This window comes from Salvelinus alpinus, chromosome 27 (genome assembly GCF_045679555.1).
Source record: "Salvelinus alpinus chromosome 27, SLU_Salpinus.1, whole genome shotgun sequence".
NCBI classification, from domain to species: domain Eukaryota; kingdom Metazoa; phylum Chordata; class Actinopteri; order Salmoniformes; family Salmonidae; genus Salvelinus; species Salvelinus alpinus.
In genome coordinates, this window is record NC_092112.1 from 13,203,638 (window position 1) to 13,231,615 (window position 27,978).

Genomic DNA, 27,978 nt, shown 5'->3' on the forward strand with positions numbered 1-27,978 from the left:
TCACCTGAGGGCTCTGTTTACCTCGGCTCCCGTGCTGGCCCATCCGGATCCCTTTTTGGCATTCATAGTGGAGGTGGACATGTCCGAGGCTGGGAGAGGAGCCGTTCTCTCTCAGCGCTCGGGTACGCCACCGAAGCTCAGCCCCTGTGCCTTCTTCTCGAGGAAGCTCAGCCCGGCGGAGCGAAACTATGACGTCGGGGACCGGGAGTTGTTGGCTGTCGTCAAGGCTTTGAAGGCGTGGAGACATTGGCTTGCAGAGCCCGCTCCCCTCCAGCGTCCCGATGGGTGTCTGTACGTTCCGTCTGCTGTCCGTGACCGGCTGATCTATTGGGCCCACACGTCACCCTCCTCTAGTCATCCAGGCATTGGTCGGGCGGTGCGCTGTCTGAGTGGGAAGTACTGGTGGCCCACTTTGGCTAAGGACGTGAGGGTTTATGTTTCCTCCTGCTCGGTGTGCGCCCAGTGTAAGGCTTCTAGGCACCTGCCCAGAGGTATGCTACACCCTTTACCCGTTCCACAGCGGCCATGGTCACACCTGTCGATCGATTTCCTGACCGATCTTCCCCCATCACAGGGAAACACCACGATCCTGGTTGTTGTGGATCGTTTCTCTAAGTCCTGCCGTCTCCTCCTGCCCGTTCTCCCTACGGCCCTACAGACTGCGGAGGCCTTGTTTTCACACGTCTTCCGGCACTACGGGGTGCCTGAAGACATAGTGTCTGATCGGAGTCCCCAGTTCACTTCGAGGGTCTGGAGGGCATTCATGGAACGTCTGGGGGTCTCGATCAGCCTTACCTCGGGTTTTCACCCCGAGAGTAACAGGCAGGTGGAGAGAGTAAACCAGGATGTGGGTAGGTTTCTGAGGTCTTATTGCCAGGACCGGCTGGGGGAGTGGGCAGCGTTCGTGCCCTGGGCAGAGATGGCCCAGAACTCGCTCCGCCACTCCTCCACTAACCTCTCCCCCTTCCAGTGCGTACTGGGGTATCAGCCGGTTCTGGCTCCTTGGCATCAGAGTCAGACCGAGGCTCCTGCGGTGGACGACTGGTTCCGGCGCGCGGAGGAAACATGGGACACCGCCCATGTTCACCTTCAGCGCGCCGTCCTGCGCAAGAAAGCCGGCGCAGACCGTCACCGCAGTGAGGCCCTGGTGTTCGCCCCGGTACAGGGTCTGGCTCTCGACCCTAAACCTGCCCCTCCGCCTGCCCTGCCAGAAGCTGGGTCCGCGGTTTGTGGGGCCATTTAAAGTCATGAGGAGACTGTACGAGGTGAGTTACAGGTTACAGCTCCCCCCGATTACCGTATTCACTCCTCGTTCCATGTGTCTCTCCTCAGGCTGGTGGTGGCTGGCCCGCTTCATTTAGTCTGATACCTGCTAATTATCAACATCCAGAAAGAGACGTTAAATTCTACAACCACCTAAAAGGAAGCGATTCCCAAACCTTCCATAACAAAGCCATCACCTACAGAGAGATTACCCTGGAAAAGAGTACCCTAAGCAAGCTGGTCCTGGGGCTCTGTTCACAAACACAATCAGACACCACAGAGCCTCAGGACAGCAACACAATTAGTCCCAAACAAATTTCATAGCAAAATGGAAACAGATGAGGTGACAATGGTTTGTATATCGCTGCCCTAGAGACCATGCTGAGGTATTGCACCTACCGTAGATTGGCATATAAGCCAAAACAGAGGTGAGATCAAACTTAAGGCATAGTACCTACCTTGCCATAGGACCAGCCCAGTTCAATCTTGTTCATGCCCCACAGTTCATGGATGTTCTCTGCAAGTCTGTCTCGCACATTGTCCAGGTGAGGAGGCAGAACAATCTGGAAGGAGAGAGAGAGAGAGAGAGAGAGAGAGAGAGAGAGAGAGAGAGAGAGAGAGAGAGAGAGAGAGAGAGAGAGAGAGAGAGAGAGAGAGAGAGAGAGAGAGAGATCAATTGGCTGACAGACAGACTGACTGGCTGACAGACTGACTGGCTGACGGACTGTTTACAGGTGTCCAGGTGTATAATACCTGGCTGGTGTCTACAGGTGTGGGGATGAATGAGGCCTGGGAGAGGATCTGTGTTGTCCCCAGTAGGTCCCTGACCCCTCCATGATCCCTCTTGTACTCCTTCACAGCCTCCACCCTCATCTTCTCCTTGGGGAGTAGCGCCTCGTAACACGGGGAATAACCCGCTGGGGGCAGGAACTTAAAGTCACCATGACGACCACCCAACAGGAAACGCACCCTGAGGGGAAGAGGAAAGCAGGAAGTTAGAGATTTGAGGAATTTCCCAGACACAATAATGTGATGTCATATTACGTCATACCCATGTTCTGACCTCTAGCATCTAGACTCGAGTCTATGCTACACTATCCAAAATTCCAAAATCTTTATTGTCCCATTGCTCAGCAATTCACCTGACCTAAACTGTGTATTTTTATTTTATTTATCTAGGCAAGTCAGTTAAGAACAAATAATTTTTTTCAATGATGGCCTAGGAACAGTGGGTTCTTGAGAATACAGGGGGTGCTGTTTTCGCATTAGCATAAATGGCTCAACAGATTAAACTGCCTCTTCTTTAATTATTGCTCTTACTATATGCATATAAATAATACCGTTGGAAAGAAAACAATCTCCAGTTTCTAAAACCGTTTCAATTTTCTCTCTGAGTGATTCAGAAGTCATTTCACAGCACTTTCCATGACCAAGAACATAAAATCAAGATGTTTTGTGCTGGCTTCAAAGCTCTGCCTATATATGGTCATGCCTCCTATGACCCGAAACACAACTCACTGGCCTTCCTCTGGGTGTCTAGAGGACGTCAGAGGAAAAATTTCTTGTCTATCTGGGACTGACGTGAAATGAGAGCAAAATCTTTGGCATGACCGACAACTTCCGGTTCTCGATTGGATGGAATTAGAGCTACGTTTTTCTTGTGTTGTGCGGCCATTATTATCTCTGTGTCGAAGTTTGTTTGATACATGTGACCAGATCATCGTAATGTATGTTTTTTCAATATAGTTTAATCAGATTATTTGAATTTTTTAGGGAGTTTTGCGGTGTTCAGTTGTTAGATTTTAGTATCGTTTGAGAAATACGTGCCACTCCACCGGTACCTGTGCTAAATGGAGTGGGAAAAGAACGACTCTGAACGCAACCAACAACTCATCTTGACAATGGACACTTTGATCAACATTCTGATGAAAGAGCAGCCATAGTAAGACCCAATTTACGATGTTATATCATATCTGTTGTGCATGTGATCTTGCCGTGGGCGCCCAGCCGAATCTGCCTGGTATAGCTATGCTAATTTAGCGCTACATTTTGTTTTCGTTATAAAACATTTTATAAATCTGAAATATTGTTTGGATTCACCAGATGTTGGGCTTTCAATATCTGTACGCTGTGTATTTTTCTGAAATGTTTTAAAATGAGTAATTAGTTATATGACGTTGGTCTCTGTAATTATTCTGGCTGGGTCGGCACCTTTTCAGAATGCAGCTGCAATGTAGAACTGTGATTTATACCTGAAAAATGCACATTTTCAAAAAAAAACTATGCAATACCATAAATATGTTATCAGACTGTCATCTTATGAATTTGTTTCTTGGTTAGTGGCTATATATATTTTTATTTAGTCGAATTAGTGATAGCTACTGACGCAGGGAAAAACTGTTGGGAGTGAAAAAATCCTCTCCTTTGCTAACGTGGTTAGCTAATAGATTTACATATTGTGTCTTCCCTGTAAAACATTTAAAAAATCTGAAATGGTGGCTTTATTCACAAGACCTGTATCTTTCATCTGGTGTCTTGGACTTGTGATTTAATGATATTTAGATGCTACAAGTTACTTGTGACGCTATGCTAGCTATGCTAATCAGTGTGTGGGGGGTGGGGGGTGCTCCCGGATCCGGGATTGATACTCGTGAAAGGTTAACTGCCTTGTTCAGGGGCAGAACGACAGATGTTTACCTTGTCAGCTCGGGGATTCGATCTTGCAACCTTTCGGTTACTAGTCCAACGCTCTAAACCACTAGGCTACCTGCACCTACTGCTGTTCTAAAAGATCTGTCGACTGACAACCACCATCCCCACTCCACAGCCTTCTCAACTTATTACAGTACCTAATCATTCATTAATTAACTTAGCTGGACGCTTAGTTGACCCCTACGGAGAAGCTGTTTGTGTGTGTGTCCACAAGTATGCGTCTGTGTGTGTGTGTGTGTGTGTGTGTGTGTGTGTGTGTGTGTGTGTGTGTGTGTGTGTGTGTGTGTGTGTGTGTGTGTGTATGTGTGTGTGTGTGTCTGCCTGCCTGCCTGGGTCCGTGTGTGTGAGTGTGTGTGTGTGTGTGTGTGTGTGTGTGTGTGTGTGTGTGTGTGTGTGTGTGTGTGTGTGTGTGTGTGTGTGTGTGTGTGTGTGTGTGTGTGTGTGTGTGTGTCTGCCTGGGTGTGTATGTGTGCTGGCCACTTACTTGACCCCGGCTGAGAAGCTGACCACGGGGAAGAAGAATCCGTCGGTGTTGAAGTCTTCAAACATGCCCTGTACTGGCTGGCCATTGATCCTGAAGGACATGGAGGGAGCGCCCAGGTCCAGACAACAACTCACCACGTCATCACTGTTCAACAGGTGCTGGTTGATGGAGGCCACCGCCCGGGGGATACGGCCTGGAGAGGGGAGGAGAGGATGGATGCTCGTTATTGAGGGGTATATATATATATATATATGGTATATATCCACCACCGTTTCCCTCCTGTGAACCAGAGACAGACAGGGAGTAGGAAAGTCATGGAGGACAGACTGAGTCTGGGGCCTCTTCAGACAGGGAGTAGGGAAGTCATGGAGGACAGACTGAGTCTGGGGCCTCTTCAGACAGGGAGTAGGGAAGTCATGGAGGACAGACTGAGTCTGGGGCCTCTTCAGACAGGGAGTAGGGAAGTCATGGAGGACAGACTGAGTCTGGGGCCTCTTCAGACAGGGAGTAGGAAAGTCATGGAGGACAGACTGAGTCTGGGGCCTCTTCAGACAGGGAGTAGGAAAGTCATGGAGGACAGACTGAGTCTGGGGCCTCTTCAGACAGGGAGTAGGGAAGTCATGGAGGACAGACTGAGTCTGGGGCCTCTTCAGACAGGGAGTAGGGAAGTCATGGAGGACAGACTGAGTCTGGGGCCTCTTCAGACAGGGAGTAGGGAAGTCATGGAGGACAGACTGAGTCTGGGGCCTCTTCAGACAGGGAGTAGGGAAGTCATGGAGGACAGACTGAGTCTGGGGCCTCTTCAGACAGGGAGTAGGGAAGTCATGGAGGACAGTAGGGGCAGTGTAAGGTGTAGAATGGTAGGAAGTGCAGAGGGAGGATGGATGGATGGATAGATAGATAGATAGATAGATAGATAGATAGATATATAGATAGATAGATAGATAGATAGATAGATAGATAGATAGATGGGGTTCAAAATGTTTGGAGAACATAGAGCTGAGTGGGGTTCTATGGAAAGGAACAGGGGGAGGGAGGGTTCTGGGCCTATTTAGACAAGGGACAGGGTGACTGATGAGGAAAGGTTGGTTGAGGGTTTTAATGTACTGTTACTTTTCCTTTGCTCTTGACCACCAAACGATTACCTCAGGATTTCAATGCCCAACTCTCAAAACAGCAGTGGTATTTCACATCACGAGGGCAGAGAACTTATACAGTATAAGCGACAACATGCCATGAACCTCAGAGGGCGTACCTGCCCACATTAGAGTCATACAGAACCTCAGAGGGCGTACCTGCCCACATTAGAGTCATACAGAACCTCAGAGGGCGTACCTGCCCACATTAGAGTCATACAGAACCTCAGAGGGTGTACCTGCCCACATTAGAGTCATACAGAACCTCAGAGGGCGTACCTGCCCACATTAGAGTCATACAGAACCTCAGAGGGCGTACCTGCCCACATTAGAGTCATACAGAACCTCAGAGGGCGTACCTGCCCACATTAGAGTCATACAGAACCTCAGAGGGCGTACCTGCCCACATTAGAGTCATACAGAACCTCAGAGGGTGTACCTGCCCACATTAGAGTCATACAGAACCTCAGAGGGCGTACCTAACCACATTAGAGTCATACAGAACCTCAGAGGGCGTACCTGCCCACATTAGAGTCATACAGAACCTCAGAGGGTGTACCTGAACACATTAGAGTCATACAGAACCTCAGAGGGTGTACCTGAACACATTAGAGTCATACAGAACCTCAGAGGGTGTACCTGAACACATTAGAGTCATACAGAACCTCAGAGGGCGTACCTAACCACATTAGAGTCATACAGAACCTCAGAGGGTGTACCTGCCCACATTAGAGTCATACAGAACCTCAGAGGGCGTACCTAACCACATTAGAGTCATACAGAACCTCAGAGGGCGTACCTGCCCACATTAGAGTCATACAGAACCTCAGAGGGCGTACCTGCCCACATTAGAGTCATACAGAACCTCAGAGGGCGTACCTGAACACATTAGAGTCATACAGAACCTCAGAAGGTGTACCTGAACACATTAGAGTCATACAGAACCTCAGAGGGTGTACCTGCCCACATTAGAGTCATACAGAACCTCAGAGGGCGTACCTAACCACATTAGAGTCATACAGAACCTCAGAGGGCGTACCTGCCCACATTAGAGTCATACAGAACCTCAGAGGGCGTACCTGCCCACATTAGAGTCATACAGAACCTCAGAGGGTGTACCTGCCCACATTAGAGTCATACAGAACCTCAGAGGGCGTACCTGAACACATTAGAGTCATACAGAACCTCAGAGGGCGTACCTGAACACATTAGAGTCATACAGAACCTCAGAGGGTGTACCTGCCCACATTAGAGTCATACAGAACCTCAGAGGGCGTACCTAACCACATTAGAGTCATACAGAACCTCAGAGGGCGTACCTGCCCACATTAGAGTCATACAGAACCTCAGAGGGCGTACCTGCCCACATTAGAGTCATACAGAACCTCAGAGGGTGTACCTGCCCACATTAGAGTCATACAGAACCTCAGAGGGTGTACCTGCCCACATTAGAGTCATACAGAACCTCAGAGGGCGTACCTAACCACATTAGAGTCATACAGAACCTCAGAGGGCGTACCTGCCCACATTAGAGTCATACAGAACCTCAGAGGGTGTACCTGAACACATTAGAGTCATACAGAACCTCAGAGGGTGTACCTGAACACATTAGAGTCATACAGAACCTCAGAGGGTGTACCTGAACACATTAGAGTCATACAGAACCTCAGAGGGCGTACCTGAACACATTAGAGTCATACAGAACCTCAGAGGGTGTACCTGAACACATTAGAGTCATACAGAACCTCAGAGGGCGTACCTGCCCACATTAGAGTCATACAGAACCTCAGAGGGTGTACCTGAACACATTAGAGTCATACAGAACCTCAGAGGGTGTACCTGAACACATTAGAGTCATACAGAACCTCAGAGGGCGTACCTAACCACATTAGAGTCATACAGAACCTCAGAGGGTGTACCTGAACACATTAGAGTCATACAGAACCTCAGAGGGTGTACCTGAACACATTAGAGTCATACAGAACCTCAGAGGGTGTACCTGAACACATTAGAGTCATACAGAACCTCAGAGGGCGTACCTAACCACATTAGAGTCATACAGAACCTCAGAGGGCGTACCTAACCACATTAGAGTCATACAGAACCTCAGAGGGCGTACCTGACCACATTAGAGTCATACAGAACCTCAGAGGGCGTACCTGACCACATTAGAGTCATACAGAACCTCAGAGGGTGTACCTGAACACATTAGAGTCATACAAAACCTCAGAGGGCGTACCTGACCACAGGTAGAGTCCGTCAAAGCTGTATGAGTAGAGGTCATCCCCCACCCCATTGCCCCCCCAGCCCTCTCCAGCCCCCGGGTAGGGGGCGTAACCCTTAGTGGAGGCCCATCCCACACGCAGGTGAGTTGGCTCACTGGTCACATAGTGGTCCACCTGAGAGAGAGCGAGAGAGAGACAGGTAGACAGACAGAGAGAGAGAGAGAGAGAGAGAGAGAGAGAGAGAGAGAGAGAGAGAGAGAGAGAGAGAGAGAGAGAGAGAGAGAGAGAGAGAGAGAGACAGGTAGACAGACAGACAGAGAGATAGACATTGTACAAGTGACAAAATACATCTTAAATATTTTACTTGGCAATACTATTTAAAGCACAATAATCAAAACGCATTTGCAAAGGAAAGTGAAGAAAAGTAATATCCACCTGGTCGATCATCAGCTCAAAGTACCACTTCTTATACTGGGCTGAACCCTCTGCCACTCCTAGGAAGATGTTGGGCCTCATACTGGATAAACACATCCACATTTGAGTCATACATTTAGTGGCATAAAAGTATGTATACAATTACAATCACAGTGAGACAGCCAGATAGATTATACATGATTCATATTTCTATTCCTTGTTTTATTATATTGCAGTCAGAAAAGAGATATATTTAATCACACTGATTTGGATAGCAAGACAGGTGCAGTTGTAAATCAAGAGTGAATTTATTACTAATGTAATTACCCCCCCCCCCCCCATCATAGAATTAGAATGAAAACACCTAAGAATTACAATGATTACATCATAGAATTAGAATCAAAACACCTAAGAATTACAATGATTACATCATAGAATTAGAATCAAAACACCTAAGAATTACAATGATTACATCATAGAATTAGAATCAAAACACCTAAGAATTACAATGATTACATCATAGAATTAGAATGAAAACACTTAACAATTACAATGATTACATCATAGAATTAGAATCAAAACACCTAAGAATTACAATGATTACATCATAGAATTAGAATCAAAACACCTAAGAATTACAATGATTACATCATAGAATTAGAATCAAAACACCTAAGAATTACAATGATTACATCATAGAATTAGAATCAAAACACCTAAGAATTACAATGATTACATCATAGAATTAGAATGAAAACACTTAACAATTACAATGATTACATCATAGAATTAGAATCAAAACACCTAAGAATTACAATGATTACATCATAGAATTAGAATCAAAACACCTAAGAATTACAATGATTACATCATAGAATTAGAATGAAAACACCTAAGAATTACAATGATTACATCATAGAATTAGAATGAAAACACCTAAGAATTACAATGATTACATCATAGAATGAGAATCAAAACACCTAAGAATTACAATGATTACATCATAGAATTAGAATCAAAACACCTAAGAATTACAATGATTACATCATAGAATTAGAATGATTCTAGTTCTAATTCTACGGTGCATCGTAACAAATCCAAATAAAATAAAATGTTATTTGTCACATGCGCCAACAGGTGTAGTAGACCTTACAGTGAAATGCTTACTGATAAGCCCTTAACCAACAATGCAGTTAAAAAAAATTATACCTAAAAAAATAAGAATAAGAAAAAAAAGTTACAAATAATTAAAGAGCAGCAGTAAAATAACAATAGCGAAGCTATATACAGGGGGTGCAGGTACAGAGTCAAGGTGCGGGAGCACCGGCAATGCATATAGTCTGGCTAGCTATTTGATTAGATGTTCAGTCGTATGGCTTGGGGGTAGAAGCTGTTAAGAAGCCTCTTGGACCTAGACTTGGCGGTCCGGTACCACTTGCCGTGCGGTAACAGAGAGAACAGTCTATTACTAGGGTGGCTGGAGTCTTTGACAATTTTTAGGGCCTTCCTCTGACACTGCCTGGTATAGATGTCCTGGATGGCAGGAAGCTTGGCCCAAGTGATGTACTGGGCCGTACGCACTACCCTCTGTAGTGCCTGCCGGTCGGAGGCTGAGCAGCTGCCATACCAGGCAGTGATGCAACCAGTCAGGATGCTCTTGATGGTGCAGCTGTAGAACCTTTTGAGGATCTGAGGACCCATGGCAAATTTTTTCAGTCTCCTGAGGGGGAATAGGTTTTGTCGTGCCCTCTTCACGACTGTCTTGGTGTGTTTGGACCATGTTAGTTTGTTGGTGCATTGGACACCAAGGAACTTGAAGCTCTCAACCTGCTCTACTACAGTCCCGTCGATGAGAATGGGGGCGTGCTCGGCCCTCCTTTTCCTGTAGTCCACAATCATCTCCTATGTCTTGATAACGTTGAGGGAGAAGTTGTCCTGGCACCACATGGCCAGGTCTCTGACCTCCTCCCTGTAGGCTGTCTCGTCGTTGTCGGTGATTAGGCCTACCACTGTTGTGTCATCTGCAAACTTAATGATGGTGTTGGAGTCGTGCCTGGTCATGCAGTCATGAGTGAACAGGGAGTACAGGAGGGGACAGAGCACGCACCCCTGAGGGGCCCCCGTGTTGAGGATCAGCGTGGCGGATGTGTTGTTACCTACCCTTACCACCTGGGGGCGGCCCACCAGGAAGTCCAGGATCCAGTTGCGGAGGGAGGTGTTTAGTCCCAGGGTCCTTAGCCTAGTGATAAGATTTGAGGGCACTATGGTGTTGAACGCTGGGCTGTAGTCAATGAATAGCATTCTCACATAGGTGTTCCTTTTGTCCAGGTGGGAAAGGGCAGTGTGGAGTGCAATAGAGATTGCATCATCTGTGGATCTGTTAGGGCGGTATGCAAATTGGAGTGGGTCTAGTGTTTCTGGGATAATGGTGTTGATGTGAGCCATGACAAGCCTTTCAAAGCACTTCAGGGCTACAGACGTGAGTGCTACGGGTCGGTAGTCATTTAGGCAGGTTACTTTAGTGTTCTTGGGCACAGGCACTATGGTGGTCTGCTTAAAACATGTTGGTATTACAGACTTGGACAGGGAGAGGTTGAAAATGTCAGTGAAGACACTTGCCAGTTGGTCAGTGCATACTCGCAGTACACGTCCTGGTAATCCGTCTGGCCCGCGGCTTTGTGAATGTTGACCTGTTTAAAGGTCTTACTCACATCGGCTGCCAAAAGTGTGATCACACAGTCGTCCGAAACAGCTAACGCTCTCATGCATGTTTCAGTGTTACTTGCATCAAAGCGAGCATAGAAGTAATTTAGCTCGTTTGGTATGCTCGTGTCACTTGGCAGCTCTTGGCTGTGCTTCCCTTTGTAGTCTGTAATAGTTTGCAAGCTCTGCCACATCCGACGAGCATCAGAGCCGGTGTAGTACGATTCGATCTTAGCCCTGTATTGATGCTTTGCCTGTTTGATGGTTCGTCGGAGGGCATAGCGGGATTTCTTCTAAGTTTCTGGGTTAGAGTATCGCTCCTTGAAAGCGGCAATTCTACCCTTTAGCTCAGTGCGGATGTTGCCTGTAATCCATGGCTTCTGGTTGGGGTATGTACGTACAGTCACTGTGGGGACGATGTCATCGAAGCACTTATTGCTGAAGCCAATGACTGATGTGGTGTACTGCTCAATGCGATCAGAAGAATCCCGGAACATATTCCAGTCTGTGCTAGCAAAACAGTCCTGTAGCTTAGCATCTGCTTCATCTGACAATTTTTTTATTGACTGCGTTTCTGGTGCTTCCTGCTTGAATTTTTGCTTGTAAGTGGGAATCGGGAGGATAGAATTATGGTCAGATTTGCCAAATGGAGGGCGAGGGAGAGCTTTGTACACGTATCTGTGCGTGGAGTAAAGGTGGTCTAGAGTTTTTATCCCTCTGGTTTCACATGTAACATGCTGGTAGAAATTTGGTCAAACTGATTTAAGTTTCCCTGTCGGCATTAAAGTCCACTAGAAGCGCCGCCTCTGGATGAGCGTTTTCCTATTTGCTTATGGAGGTATTTGTCACGGAGGTCTACGTCACCGGCCTTCTAGGCGTCACTGAACTTGATTCATTACCACCAACCCCGGACTGTCTTGTCTCATTACGCACACCTGGTTCCCATTCCCCCTGATTAGTATGTGTATACATGTGCCCTCTGTTCCCCATTGTCCTTGTTGATTATTGTTCCATGTCCGTTGGTCTTGTGAGTACCTGTGTTCTGTTGTATCGGCTGTTACCGTGTTAGTGTAACTTATTACAGGTCTCGTCACGTGTATTTATTAGAGGTTTACACCTCACTCTTTGTTTGGATTACAGCCCTGTGTTATATACATACGTGTTTGTTTTGGACTTCGTCCCCGTCATGTTCATGATGTACGCTATTTTGGGTAAAGAAGAAAATGAAAAAAATGTGTGTTCCTGCGCCTGTCTCCTATCATTATACAAAGTGACAGGTATACAGCTCATTGAGTGTGGTGTTAGTACCAGCATCGGTCTGTGGTGGTATGTAGACAGCTACGAAAAATACAGATGAAAAATCTCTAGGTAGATAGTGTGGTCTACAGCTTATCATGAGATACTCTACCTCAGGCGAGCAAAACCACGAGACTTCCTTAGATATTGTGCACCAGCTATTGTTTACAAATATACATAGACCTCCACCCCTTGTCTTACCAGAGGCTGCTGTTCTATTGTGCCGATACAGTGTAAAACCTGCCAGTTGTATGTTGTTCACGTCGTTGTTTAACCACGACTGAAAAAATAAGAAATGCAGTTTTTAATGTCCCATTAGTAGTTTAATCTTGCTCGTAGGTCATCGATTTTATTTTCCAATGATTGCACGTTGGCCAATAGAACGGATGTCAGTGGGGGTTTACTCGCTCGCCTACGAATTTTCAGAAGACAGTCCGACCTCCGCCCCCTTTTTCTCTGTCTTCTCTTGACACAAATGACGGGGATTTGGGCTTGTTCCCGGGAAAGCAGCATATCCTTCACGTCTGACTCGTTGGACTCGTTAAAGGAAACAGCTTCTACCAGTTCGTGGTGAGTAATTGCTGTTCTGACGTCCAGAAGATGTTTCCGGTCATAAGTGATGGCAGCAGCAACATTACGTACAAAATAAGTAAAAAAATAAGTTACAAACACTTTCTACTTCCTGTTACCTCTGAACATCATTGACCAATCGTGTCTGCAGGAGCAGGTCTCTCTTGGGAAGCAGGTGATCACAGATGAGGTTCTGATTGGCTCTCACAGCCACCCCGTTACACACACATAGAGAACACAGGACGTCCAGGATCTAGACAGAGATAGAGGGAGGGAGGGAAGGAGACAAACAATGGGATTGAGAAAGAATGGAAAAAAGGGAGGCACTGGCAGTCTTCATGGTGACCCGTTTTGGGTTATTGTGTGGAAGAACAGCTGATGAATATGAGTGAGGTCAAGGTGAACTGAGAGGAACTCGTTAAAACCATGGGCCTGTTTCTAGGACATCAACACAACAAAAGGTGGACAACACATACTGACACTTTTTAAGGGGTCATTTGTCTATACCTCTCCTGTTCTCTACAGTGATCGTCAGATGACAAAGCAAGGTTAGAGGTCAATGATAAAGCATCTGGAATTGGCTCTTTGTTAATACAGTTATCAGGGTTTGAACATTCCTCTGACTTGTGTTAACAATCTCCCTTGTCTGACAATATGCATTTATTTTGAACAGAGTCCTATGGGCTGTGGTAAAAAACTAGTGCACTACATAGGGAATAGGGTGCTATTTGGTGCCTCAACACTTCATCATGACATCACTGTACCCAGAGGGCAGACAGGATAGGGTGTTAAGAACCGGTCACACTTTTTCACACGCTTCATCCCTTCTCTTTCTCTCTCTGTCTCTCTGTCTCTCTTCTCTCTCTCTCTCTTTCTCTCTGTCTCTCTTGTCTCTGTCTCTCTGTCTCTCTGTTTCTTTCTCTCTGTCTCTTTCTCTATGTCTCTCTGTCTCTCTCTCTCTCTTTCTTTCTCTCTGTCTCTTTCTCTCTGTCTCTCTCTCTCTGTCTCTTTCTCTCTGTATCTCTCCCTCTCTCTGTCTCTCCATCTCTCCGTCTCTGTCTCTGTCTCTCTTGTCTCTCTGTATCTCAATTCAATTCAAGGGGCTTTATTGGCATGGGAAACATCTGTTAACATTGCCAAAGCAAGTGAGGTAGAAAATATACAAAAGTGAAATAAACTATAAAAATTAACAGTAAACATTACACATACAGAAGTTTCAAAAGAATAAAGACATTACAAATGTCATATTATGTATATATACAGTGTTGTAACGATGTATAAACGGTTAAAGTACAAAAGGGAAAATAAATAAGCTTGTATTTACAATGGTGTTTGTTCTTCACTGGTTGATGTTTTCTTGTGGCAACGGGTCACAAATCTTGCTGCTGTGATGGAACACTGTGGTATTTCACCCAGTAGATATGGGAGTTTATCTCAGGTATTCTGCCACTGTGTACTCTCTGTTTAGGGCCCAATAGCATTCTAGTTTGCTCAGTTTTTGTCAAGTAATTCTCTTTTTGTTTTCTCATGATTTGGTTGGGTCTAATTGTGTTGCTGTCCTGGGGCTCTTTTGGGTGTGTTTGTTTTGTGAAAAGAGCCCCAGGACCAGCTTGCTTAGGGGACTCTTCTCCAGGTTCATCTCTCTGTAGGTGATGACTTTGGGAATCGCTTCCTCTTAGGTGGTTGTAGAATTTAACGTCTCTTTCTGGATTTTGATAATTAGCGGGTATCGGCCCAATTCTGCTCTGCATGCATTATTTCGTGTTCTATGTTGTACACGGAGGATATTTTTGCAGAATTCTGCATGCAGTGTCTCAATTTGGTGTTTGTCCCATTTAGTGAATTCTTGGTTGGTGAGCGGACCCCAGACCTCACAACAATAAAGGGCAATGGGTTCTATCACTGATTCAAGTATTTTTAGCCAGATCCTAATTGGGATGTCGAATTGTATGTCCTTTTGATGGCATAGAAGTCCCTTCTTGCCTTGTCTCAGATCGTTCACAGCTTTGTTGAAGTTACCTGTGGCGCTGATGTTTAGGCCAAGGTATGTATCGTTTTATGTGTGCTCTAGGGCAACGGTGTCTAGATGGAATTTGTATTTGTGGTCCTGGCGACTGGACCTTTTTTGGAACACCATTATTTTGGTCTTACTGAGATTTACTGTCAGGGCCCAGGTCTGGCAGAATCTGTGCAGAATATCTAGGTACTGCTGTAGGCCCTCCTTGGTTGGTGACAGAAGCACTAGATCATCAGCAAACTGTAGACATTTGACTTCAGATTCTAGTAGGGTGAGGCCGGGTGCTGCAGACTTTTCTAGTGCCCGCGTCAATTCGTTGATATTTATGTTGAAGAGTGTGGGTTTTAAGCTGCATCCCTGTCTCACCCCCCCGGCCCTGTTGTTTGTGTACATGGATTTTAAAATGTCGTATGTTTTACCCCCAACACCACTTTCCATCAATTTGTTTAGCAGACCCTCGTGCCAAATTGAGTCGAAGGCTTTTTTGAAATCAACAAAGCATGAGAAGACTTTGCCTTTGTTTTGGTTTGTTTGTTTGTCAATTAGGGTGTGCAGGGTGAATACATGGTCTGTTGTACGGTAATTTGGTAAAAAGCCAATTTGACATTTGCTCAGTACATTTATTTCACTGAGAAAATGTACGAGTCTGCTGTTAATTATAATGCAGAGGATTTTCCCAAGGTTGATGTTGACGCATATCCCACGGTAGTTAATGGGGTCAAATTTGTCTCCACTTTGTGGATTGGGGTGATCAGTCCTTGGTTCCAAATATTGGTGAAGATGCCAGAGCTAAGGATGATGTTAAAGAGTTTTAGTATAGCCAATTGGAATTTGTTGTCTGTATATTTGATCATTTCATTGAGTATCTATCTCTCTCTCTCTCGCTCTCTGTTCTATAAGTGTGTCACACCACTGAAAAACTTCACACATAAATACAGAAGGTGATAATCCTCTGGTTTGTTCTGTGTAACAATAACACATGCCGCTAAGCAACAAACAGACACTTCATTACCTCCCTGAGTGGGTAAGCAATGCTATGCCAATAACCCTTAGAGGGGCATGCATGCCCTATGTCTTTATTGGTTGTTAAAAGTCTATAGGATTCCATGGCATGGATCAACACCTGGTGTTTACGAGACTGCGTACTACATAGGGAATAAGATGCCATTCAGGACGCAGACTGGCCCTGCATGTGCTCCTGCATGCCCAGCTAACCCAATTAACCCAGCAGGGCTAGGTGACAAGTTTAACGCTGCATGTAAAACATGTAGCAGGAATGTTCAAACAATGTAATGTGATATGTAGCCCGAGGCTATTGTTAAAATCACGCTGCCACGCTGACAGCTGTGACAGCCACATATTTACATACATGTTTACTCTCTCCTCGGAGTAAAGAAATTAAAGGGCAAAGCACTGCTCATACTGAAAATATATGCCACTGAGTTTAAAATATTTAGAACATTTAGAATGTGTTTAGAACATTTAGAATGTGTTTAGAATGTGTTTAGAACATTTAGAATGTGTTTAGAATGTGTTTAGAACATTTAGAATGTGATTATAACATTTAGAATGTGATTATAACATTTAGAATGTGATTAGAACATTTAGAATGTGATTATAACATTTAGAATGTGTTTAGAACATTTAGAATGTGTTTAGAATGTGTTTAGAACATTTAGAATGTGATTATAACATTTAGAATGTGATTATAACATTTAGAATGTGATTATAACATTTAGAATGTGATTAGAACATTTAGAATGTGTTTAGAACATTTAGAATGTGATTATAACATTTAGAATGTGATTATAACATTTAGAATGTGATTATAACATTTAGAATGTGATTATAACATTTAGAATGTGTTTAGAACATTTAGAATGTGTTTAGAACATTTAGAATGTGATTATAACATTTAGAATGTGATTATAACATTTAGAATGTGATTATAACATTTAGAATGTGATTATAACATTTAGAATGTGTTTAGAACATTTATAACATTTAGAATGTGTCTAGAATGTGTTTAGAACATTTAGAATGTGATTATAACATTTAGAACATTTAGAATGTGTTTAGAACGTTCAGCATGAGTTTAGAACGTTTAGAATGTGTTTAGAACATTTAGAATGTGGTTAGAACATTTAGAATGTGTTTAGAACGTTCAGCATGAGTTTAGAATGTGGTTAGAACATTTAGAATGTGTTTAGAACATTTAGAATGTGTTTAGAACATTTAGAATGTGGTTAGAACATTTATAATGAGTTTAGAACATTTATAATGTGTTTAGAACATTTAGAATGTGATTATAACATTTAGAATGTGATTATAACATTTAGAATGTGATTATAACATTTAGAATGTGATTATAACATTTAGAATGTGTTTAGAACATTTAGAATGTGTTTAGAACATTTAGAATGTGATTATAACATTTAGAATGTGATTATAACATTTAGAATGTGATTATAACATTTAGAATGTGATTATAACATTTAGAATGTGTTTAGAACATTTATAACATTTAGAATGTGTCTAGAATGTGTTTAGAACATTTAGAATGTGATTATAACATTTAGAACATTTAGAATGTGTTTAGAACGTTCAGCATGAGTTTAGAACGTTTAGAATGTGTTTAGAACATTTAGAATGAGTTTGGAAAATTTAGAATGTGGTTAGAACATTTAGAATGTGTTTAGAACGTTCAGCATGAGTTTAGAATGTGGTTAGAACATTTAGAATGTGTTTAGAACATTTAGAATGTGTTTAGAACATTTAGAATGTGGTTAGAACATTTATAATGAGTTTAGAACATTTAGAATGTGTTTAGAACATTTATAATGAGTTTAGAACATTTAGAATGTGTTTAGAACATTTAGAATGTGGTTAGAACATTTAGAATGTGGTTAGAACATTTAGAATGTGTTTAGAACATTTAGAATGTGGTTAGAACATTTAGAATGTGGTTAGAACATTTAGAATGTGTTTAGAACGTTTAGAATGAGTTTAGAACGTTTAGAATGAGTTTAGAACGTTTAGAATGAGTTTAGAACGTTTAGAATGAGGTTAGAACATTTTAAATGTGTTTAGAACATTTAGAATGTGGTTAGAACGTTTAGAATGTGTTTAGAACATTTAGAATGTGATTAGAACGTTTAGAAGGAGTTTATTAGAAAATCAGTAAAGTGTTGTTTTGCTGACCTTGTGGTTGCGTCCGTGTTTGTAGAGCAGGGAGATGATGGACTTGATGTGTCCTCTCTGGATGATGTTCAGAGCTTCAGGAGACTCTATCAGGATGCAGTGGAGAACCTCCAGGATACCTACAGTAGAGTAGAATACAATTGAATCAGGAGACTTTCAGAATATAGTGGAGAACCTCCAGGATACCTACAGTAGAGTAGAATACAATTGAATCAGGAGACTCTATCAGGATGCAGTGGAGAACCTCCAGGATACCTGAGCGAAAACACTCATTACAGTCAGGCTAAAACTAGTGGAACATTTTTGTTTATTATAACACACTATTGGGACTGGGACATTAGAGTATATAACAGGTTATGACTACTTTATTACAGCACTATAACTACTTACAGTACATAGCATGCCTCAGGTCAACTTACACTAGACGCATGCAGCCCCAAATTAGCTCGCTATAGAGGCATTTGACTACATGAACAAACAATTCCATAGACAATATGTTAATGTTAACTCTGTGAAATGTCTATGCACTGTCCAGTATACCTGAGGAGGACTCCAGTCTCTCCAGCTTGCTGACCAGCCAGTCCAGGTTCCTGGAGAACTGGGTGCAGTTGTTCCTGTTCCCTTTGATCAGAGAGGCTGGAGAGAGAGAAGAAGAGTTAGATGGGTTAGAGGAAGGACACAGAGGGATACGGAGTAGTTTTGAAGAGGGGTGTGGAGGAGGGGTATGTGGGGGATAGATGAAGGAGAGGGTGAGGAGGGGTGAGGAGAGGCATGTGGGGGAGACAGGGAGGAGGGGTATGTGGGGGCGAGAGGAAGGAGAGGGTGAGGAGGGGCATGTGGGGGACAGATGAAGGAGAGGGTGAGGAGGGACATGTGGGGGAGACAGGGAGGAAGGGTATGTGGGGGAGAGAGGAAGGTGAGGGTGAGGAGAGGCATGTGGAGGAGGGAGAGGGAGAGGAGGGGTATGTGGGGGAGACAGGGAGGAAGGGTATGTGGGGGAGAGAGGAAGGTGAGGGTGAGGAGAGGCATGTGGAGGAGGGAGAGGGAGAGGAGGGGTATGTGGGGGAGACATGGAGGAAGGGTATGTGGGGGTGAGAGGAAGGAGAGGGTGAGGAGGGTGAGGAGGGGTATGTGGGGGAGAGAGGAAGGAGAGGGTGAGGAGGGGTATGTGGGGGAGAGAGGAAGGAGAGGGTGAGGAGGGGTATGTGGGGGAGACAGGGAGGAGGGGTATGTGGGGGCGAGAGGAAGGAGAGGGTGAGGAGGGGTATGTGGGGGAGAGAGGAAGGAGAGGGTGAGGAGGGGTATGTGGGGGCGAGAGGAAGGAGAGGGTGAGGAGGGGTATGTGGGGGCGAGAGGAAGGAGAGGGTGAGGAGGGGTATGTGGGGGCGAGAGGAAGGAGAGGGTGAGGAGGGGTATGTGGGGGAGACAGGGAGGAGGGGTATGTGTGGGCGAGAGGAAGGTGAGGGTGAGGAGAGGCATGTGGAGGAGGGAGAGGGAGAGGAGGGGTATGTGGGGGAGACAGGGAGGAAGGGTGAGGAGGGGTATGTGGGGGAGACAGGGAGGAAGGGTGAGGTCAAGAGGAGAACTGGGTACAGTTGCTCATGTTTCCATGGATTGGAGAGGCTAGAGAAAGGTAAGGGAAAAGAGAGAGGGGTGAGGAATGATAGGGATGAAAGGGCAATGCAGCCATTGCAGAGGGGTGAGAGGGTGAGAGGGGTGAGAGGGTGAAGAGAGAGACGTCGAGGCAAAAGAGAGTTTCCTTTCTACATCCACGTCTAAACCACTTGTCTATGTTTGACCGACTCCTTCCCCTTTTCAGCATTTTGTTACAGACTTATTAAAAAATGTATTAAATACATTTTTTCCTCATCAATTTACACACAACACCCCATAATAACAGAGCAAAAGCTGGATTTGAGACATTTTAGCAAATGTATTAAACATAAAAAACATACAGTTCTTATTACATAAGTATTCAGGCCCTTTGCTATAAGACTTGAAATTGAGCTCCGGTGCATCCTGTTTCCATTGATCATCCTTGAGATGTTTCTACAACTTATTTTTAGTCCACTTGTGGTAAATTACATTGATTTGACATGATTTGGAAAGACACACGCCTGTCTATTTAAGGTCCCACAGTTGACAGTGAATGTCAGAGCAAAAACCAAGCCAAGCCAAAAACCAAATTGTCCGTAGAGCTCCGAGACAGGATTGTGTCGAGGCACAGATCTGGGGAAGGGTACCAAAAAGCCCATTACTCAGTAAAAGGCACATGACAGCCCAATTGGAGTTTGCCAAATGGCACCTAAAGGAAACAAGATTCTCTGGTCTGATGAAACCAAGTTGGAAATCTTTACAACACCCTACTACACAACACTAATATACACCACTCTAATATACAATACTCTACTATACAGCAATCTACTACACAACACAACACTATACAATACTCTACTATACAACACTATACTATACAACAATCTACTATACAACACTCTACTACACAACACTCTACTGTACAGCACTATACTATACAATGCTATGCTATACAACACTCTACAATACTCTACTATACAACACTACACAACACTATACAATACTCTACTATACAACACTCTACTATACACCACTATACAATACTCTACTATACAACACTACACAACACTATACAATACTCTACTATACAACACTCTACTATACAACACTCTACTATACAACACTACACAACACTATACAATACTCAACTATACAACACTCTACTATACAACACTCTACTATACAACACTCTACTATACAATACTCTACTATACAACACTCTACTATACAACACTCTACTATACAACACTACACAACACTATACAACACTCTACTATACAACACTCTACTATACAATACTCTACTATACAATACTCTACTATACAACCCTCTACTATGCAACACTCTACTATACAACACTCTACTATAGAACACTCTACTATACAACACTCTACTACACAACACTCTACTATACAACCCTCTACTACACAACACTCTACTACACAACACTCTACTACACAATACTCTACTACACAACACTCTACTATAGAACAATATACTATACAACACTCTACTACACAACACTCTACTATACAACACTCTACTATACAACACTCTACTATACAACACTATACAACACTCTACTATACAACACTCTACTATACAACACTATACAACCCTCTACTATAGAACACCCTACTACACAACACTCTACTATACAACACTCTACTATAGAACACTCTACTACACAACACTCTACTGTACAACACTCTACCATACAATACTATACAACACTCTACTATACAACACTCTACTATATAACACTCTACTACACAACACTCTACAACACTCTACTACACAACACTCTACTGTACAATACTATACAACACTCTACTATACAACACTCTACTATACAACACTCTACTACACAACACTCTACTATACAACACTCTACTACACAACACTCTACTGTACAACACTCTACTACACAACACTCTACTGTACAATACTATACAACACTCTACTATACAACACTCTACTATACAACACAATACTATACAACACTCTACTATACAACACTCTACTACACAACACTCTACTGTACAATACTATACAACACTCTACTATACAACACTCTACTATACAACACTATACAACACTCTACTATACAACACTCTACTACACAACACTCTACTGTACAATACTATACAACACTCTACTATACAACACTCTACTACACAACACTCTACTGTACAATACTATACAACACTCTACTACACAACACTCTACTACACAACACTCTACTGTACAATACTATACTATAGAACACTCTACTATAGAACACTCTACTATAGAACACTCTACTACACAACACTCTACTACACAACACTCTACTGTACAATACTATACTATAGAACACTCTACTACAAAACACTCTACTACACAACACTCTACTATACAACACTCTACTATACAACACTCTACTATAGAACACTCTACTACACAACACTCTACTACACAACACAACACTCTACTGTACAATACTATACTATAGAACACTCTACTATACAACACTCTACTATACAACACTCTACTACACAACACTCTACTACACAACACTCTACTATAGAACACTCTACTGTACAATACTATACTATAGAACACTCTACTACACAACACTCTACTATAGAACACTCTACTGTACAACACTCTACTATAGAACACTCTACTACACAACACTCTACTGTACAACATTCTAAAACACTCCCCTCTCTCTCTCTCATTCCCTTTCTCTCTCTCTCGCTCTCTCTCTCAGCAGACTGCACTGAAAAAAGGGAGGCACTGGCAGTCTTCATGGTGACCCGTTGTGGGTTATTGTGTGGAAGAACACCTGATGAATATGAGTGAGGTCAAGGTGAACTGAGAGGAACTTGTTAAAACCATGGGCCTGTTTCTAGGACATCAACACAACAAAAGGTGGACAACACATACTGAAACTTTTTAAGGGGTCATTCGTATATACAGTGGGGTATTTAGTCAGCCACCAATTGTGCAAGTTCTCCCACTTAAAAAGATGAGAAAGGCCTGTAATTTTCATCATAGGTACACTTCAACTATGACAGACAAAATGAGAAAAAACAATCCAGAAAATCACATTGTAGGATTTTTAATGAATTTATTTGCAAATTATGGTGGAAAATAAGTATTTGGTCACCTACAAACAAGCAAGATTTCTGGCTCTCACAGACCTGTAACTTCGTCTTTAAGAGGCTCCTCTGTCCTCCACTCGTTACCTGTATTAATGGCACCTGTTTGAACTTGTTATCAGTATAAAAGACACCTGTCCACAACCTCAAACAGTCACACTCCAAACTCCACTATGGCCAAGACCAAAGAGCTGTCAAAGGACACCAGAAACAAAATTGTAGACCTGCACCAGGCTGGGAAGACTGAATCTGCAATAGGTAAGCAGCTTGGTTTGAAGAAATCAACTGTGGGAGCAATTATTAGGAAATGGAAGACATACAAGACCACTGATAATCTCCCTCGATCTGGGGCTCCACGCAAGATCTCACCCCGTGGGGTCAAAATGATCACAAGAACGGTGAGCAAAAATCCCAGAACCACACGGGGGGACCTAGTGAATGACCTGCAGAGAGCTGGGACCAAAGTAACAAAGCCTACCATCAGTAACACACTACGCCGCCAGGGACTCAAATCCTGCAGTGCAAGACGTGTCCCCCTGCTTAAGCCAGTACATGTCCAGGCCCGTCTGAAGTTTGCTAGAGAGCATTTGGATGATCCAGAAGAAGATTGGGAGAATGTCATATGGTCAGATGAAACCAAAATATAACTTTTTGGTAAAAACTCAACTCGTCGTGTTTGGAGGACAACGAATGCTGAGTTGCATCCAAAGGACACCATACCTACTGTGAAGCATGGGGGTGGAAACATCATGCTTTGGGGCTGTTTTTCTGCAAAGGGACCAGGACGACTGATCCGTGTAAAGGAAATAATGAATGGGGCCATGTATCGTGAGATTTTGAGTGAAAACCTCCTTCCATCAGCAAGGGCATTGAAGATAAAACGTGGCTGGGTCTTTCAGCATGACAATGATCCCAAACACACCGCCCGGGCAACGAAGGAGTGGCTTCGTAAGAAGCATTTCAAGGTCCTGGAGTGGCCTAGCCAGTCTCCAGATCTCAACCCCATAGAACATCTTTGGAGGGAGTTGAAAGTCTGTGTTGCCCAGCATCAGCCCCAAAACATCACTGCTCTAGAGGAGATCTGCATGGAGGAATGGGCCAAAATACCAGCAACAGTGTGTGAAAACCTTGTGAAGACTTATAGAAAACGTTTGACCTCTGTCATTGCCAACAAAGGGTATATAACAAAGTATTGAGATAAACTTTTGTTATTGACCAAATACTTATTTTCCACCATCATTTGCAAATAAATTCATAAAAAATCCTACAATGTGATTTTCTGGATTTTTTTCCCTCATTTCGTCTGTCATAGTTGAAGTGTACCTATGATGAAAGTTACAGGCCTCTCTCATCTTTTTAAGTGGGAGAACTTGCACAATTGGTGGCTGACTAAATACTTTTTTGCCCCACTGTATGCCTATGGGCTGTGGTAAAAACTAGTGCACTGCATAGGGAATAGGGTGCTATTTGGGACGAATGGGGTGCCTCAACACTTCATCATGACATCACTGTACCCAGAAGGCAGACAGGATAGGGTGTTAAGAACCGGTCACACTTTTATTCATGTGATGAAGCTTCATCCCTTCTCTTTCTCTCTCTGTCTCTCTTGTCTCTGTCTCTCTGTCTCTCTGTTTCTTTCTCTCTGTCTCTTTCTCTATGTCTCTCTGTCTCTCTCTCTCTCTTTCTTTCTCTCTGTCTCTTTCTCTCTCTGTCTCTCTCTGTCTCTCTCTGTCTCTCTCTGTCTATCTGTCTATTTCTCTCTTTCTCTTTATCTCTGTCTCTCTCTTTCTCTATTTCTCTTCTCTCTCTCCCCTGTGACTGACCACAAAATAACTGAGATGTCAGTCCTGTCAACAGATCTGCTCTCCAAATGGGGCTCAGGGAGGTGTGTGTGTGTTCCTGTGTGTATGTGTGTGAGTGTGTGTAGGTGTGTGTGTGTTCCTGTGTGTATGTGTGTGAGTGGGTGTAGGTGTGTGTGTTCCTGTGTGAGTGTGTGTATGTGTGTGAGTGTGTGTGTGAGTGTGTGTGTGTGTGTGTGTGTGTGTGTGTGTGTGTGTGTGTGTGTGTGTGTGTGTGTTCCTGTGTGTATGTGTGTTCCTGTGTGTATGTGTGTTCCTGTGTGTATGTGTGTGAGTGTGTGTGTGTGTGTGTGTGTGTGTGTGAGTGTGTGTATGTGTGTTCCTGTGTGTATGTGTGTTCCTGTGTGTATGTGTGTTCCTGTGTGTATGTGTGTGAGTGTGTGTGTGTGTGTGTGTGTGTGTGAGTGTGTGTGTGTGTTCCTGTGTGTATGTGTGTTCCTGTGTGCATCCATCACCCTAAGTCTCTCTTACCCAGTAGTTGGTAGAGTAGGTTGAGGATGTTCTTCCATGCCGCCCCAGCCTTTTCCCCAGCATGCTCTCCAAAGTGGGCGGCGCTGTTGTACAGGTTGAGCCGGTCGATGCACATCACCAGCAGTGTCAGCATGCCCTGAAACACACGCACAACACACCGGGGTGGTCATACAAGGGCTGCATCCCCAAAATAACCCTATTCACTATGTCGTGCACTATATTTGACCAGAGATTTATGGACCCTGGTCAGAAGTAGTGTACTATATTTGACCAGAGCTTTATGGACCCTGATCAGAAGTAGTGCACTATATTTGACCAGAGATTTATGGACCCTGGTCAGAAGTAGTGTACTATATTTGACCAGAGCTTTATGGACCCTGATCAGAAGTAGTGCACTATATAGTTATTAGGGTGCTATAATGAGACGTTGTATGAGTCCATCACAGTGGTGCATGTTCCTAGAACTTCCTACATGAAAAGAGATGCATTTGCATATGCAGTAGAGTCTCTTTCAGGTTGGAGAATATAAAATGAGGCTTCTGCTTGCTTGCTAATTGCCTCTGTATTTTGAAATGCTAATGTTTCAGGAACCTGCAAAAAAAAAAAAAAAGAAACTGTACACTGAAAAAAGTTACAACTTGGCAGGCGGACAAGTACTACGGCTACGAAGCAGTCAAACGTGATCCTTTAACCCTCATTAAACCTGAGGTCCCGGAGCCCTGGGAGCTCACCTCCTCTTTGAAGAGGTCCTGTCGTTTGATGAGAGATCTCAGCAGAGTCTGTTTCTCCTCGTGTTCCAGCTCTGAGTCGGGCTGTTTGAAGTACTCAATCAGATCATCCAGAGTCTGCAACACCTCGTCAAAGTTAGGCAGAGACACCTCCACGTTCTTATTCCTTCCTATACTGTCCAGACCCCTAGAGGAGAGGGGAGGGAGGGAGGAGAGAGGGAGAGAGGGTGAGAGAGAGGTGGAGGGGGTGAGAGAGAGGGAATGGAGATGGAGGGAGGTGAGAAAGAGGGTGTGGGGAGAGAGGTGGGGGGACGGGGAGAGATAGGTGGAGAGGGAAGGGAGGTAGAGAGAGGGGCAAGCAGAGAAGAAGGTAGAGAGAGGGGCAGAGAGAGGGGCAGGGAGGGAGGGAGGAGAGGTGGAGAGAGGTGAGAAAGAGGGTGTGGGGAGAGAGGGGCGGGGAGAGGGAGAGGGGCAGGGAGGGAGACGGGAAAGAGGAAGAGAGAGAGAGGGCGGGGAGAGGGAGAGGGGCAGGGAGGGAAACGGGAAAGAGGAAGAGAGAGAGAGGGGCGGGGAGGGAGACGGGAAAGAGGAAGAGAGAGAGAGATAGAGAGGGGCAGAGAGAGGGGCAGGGAGGGAAACGGGAAAGAGGAAGAGAGAGAGAGGGGCGGGGAGAGGGAGAGGGGCAGGGGCAGGGAGGGAGACGGGAAAGAGGAAGAGAGAGATAGAGAGAGAGTGGGAAAAAGAGAGCGACATAAAGCCAATTGACTGCACTGATAATACGCTACATTAATAGCATCCTTCCACAATTGTCTTAAATTACATCACGCAAGTTCTACAGCAGACCATCACCCATATCATCCACTAGACGTGAACCCATCTGTAGGCTAATTTGATGTGCCTGATCACAGAAAAGCAGGAAAATTGCAACTGCGATTGGATCTCTTTTGTGTCAGTTCATTTGAATCATCTTGGTATTCAGTATAAATCAAGATAAGAACCACTGATGTATGATCCTGCTTTAAAGGGAGATTTTGAGATTTTGGCAATGAGGCCCTTTATCTACCTTCCCCAGAGTCAGATGTACTTGTGGATACCATTTTTATGTCTCTGTGTCCAGTATAAAGGAAGTTAGAGGTAGTTTTAGCACGCTAGTAGACACCCATAGACTTCCAGGCATTGCACTACCTCTAACTTCCTTCGTACAGGACACACAGAGACATAAAAATGGTATCCATGAGTTCATCTGACTCTGGGGAGGTATAACAAAAATGACCAAACTCTCAAAGTATCCCTTTTTTAAGCCCAAATTAGCTCATCACATCACAACTCAATACACATTAACCAACACACAGTACCACAATATACACATTAACCGATACACAGTACCACAATATACACATTAACCGATACACAGTACCACAATATACACATTAATCGACACACAGTACCACAATATACACATTAACCGATACACAGTACCACATAATACACATTAACCAACACACAGTACCACAATATACACATTAACCAACACACAGTATCACAATCCATAGTAACTGGAAAACAGGGCCATTCTCCTCATTCAACCTGTCCATGTTGGACATACAGGTGAGCCCTCTAGACATACAGGTGAGCCCTCTAGACATACAGGTGAGCCCTCTGGACATACAGGTGAGCCCTCTAGACATACAGGTGAGCCCTCTGGACATACAGGTGAGCCCTCTAGACATACAGGTGAGCCCTCTGGACATACAGGTGAGCCCTCTAGACATACAGGTGAGCCCTCTAGACATACAGGTGAGCCCTCTAGACATACAGGTGAGCCCTCTAGACATACAGGTGAGCCCTCTGGACATACAGGTGAGCCCTCTAGACATACAGGTGAGCCCTGTAGACATACAGGTGAGCCCTCTGCACATACAGGTGAGCCCTCTAGACATACAGGTGAGCCCTCTAGACATACAGGTGAGCCCTCTGGACATACAGGTGAGCCCTCTAGACATACAGGTGAGCCCTCTGGACATACAGGTGAGCCCTCTAGACATACAGGTGAGCCCTCTGGACATACAGGTGAGCCCTCTAGACATACAGGTGAGCCCTCTGGACATACAGGTGAGCCCTCTAGACATACAAGTGAGCCCTCTAGACATACAGGTG

General features: G+C 44.2%; 1 protein-coding gene across 7 annotated transcripts in view; it reads right to left on the reverse strand.

Moving 5' to 3' along the window:
* The window catches only part of LOC139555982 (ryanodine receptor 3-like), a 218,236-nt gene that overhangs the window by 107,691 nt on the left and 82,567 nt on the right, over nt 1-27,978 (reverse strand). For all 7 annotated transcript variants that reach the window (XR_011671046.1, XM_071369419.1, XM_071369416.1 and 4 more), the window contains 10 exons: nt 25,825-26,008; nt 25,094-25,229; nt 18,562-18,657; nt 18,022-18,140; nt 12,923-13,056; nt 8,256-8,337; nt 7,835-7,994; nt 4,460-4,652; nt 2,017-2,233; nt 1,722-1,826 (listed from right to left, as the gene is read on the reverse strand). Coding sequence is in view for 6 of the 7 variants with exons in the window: in XM_071369419.1 (XP_071225520.1) it covers nt 1,722-1,826; nt 2,017-2,233; nt 4,460-4,652; nt 7,835-7,994; nt 8,256-8,337; nt 12,923-13,056; nt 18,022-18,140; nt 18,562-18,657; nt 25,094-25,229; nt 25,825-26,008 (1,426 nt within the window). In the remaining variant the exon portion in view is untranslated. The remainder of the gene's footprint in view (nt 1-1,721; nt 1,827-2,016; nt 2,234-4,459; nt 4,653-7,834; nt 7,995-8,255; nt 8,338-12,922; nt 13,057-18,021; nt 18,141-18,561; nt 18,658-25,093; nt 25,230-25,824; nt 26,009-27,978) is intronic.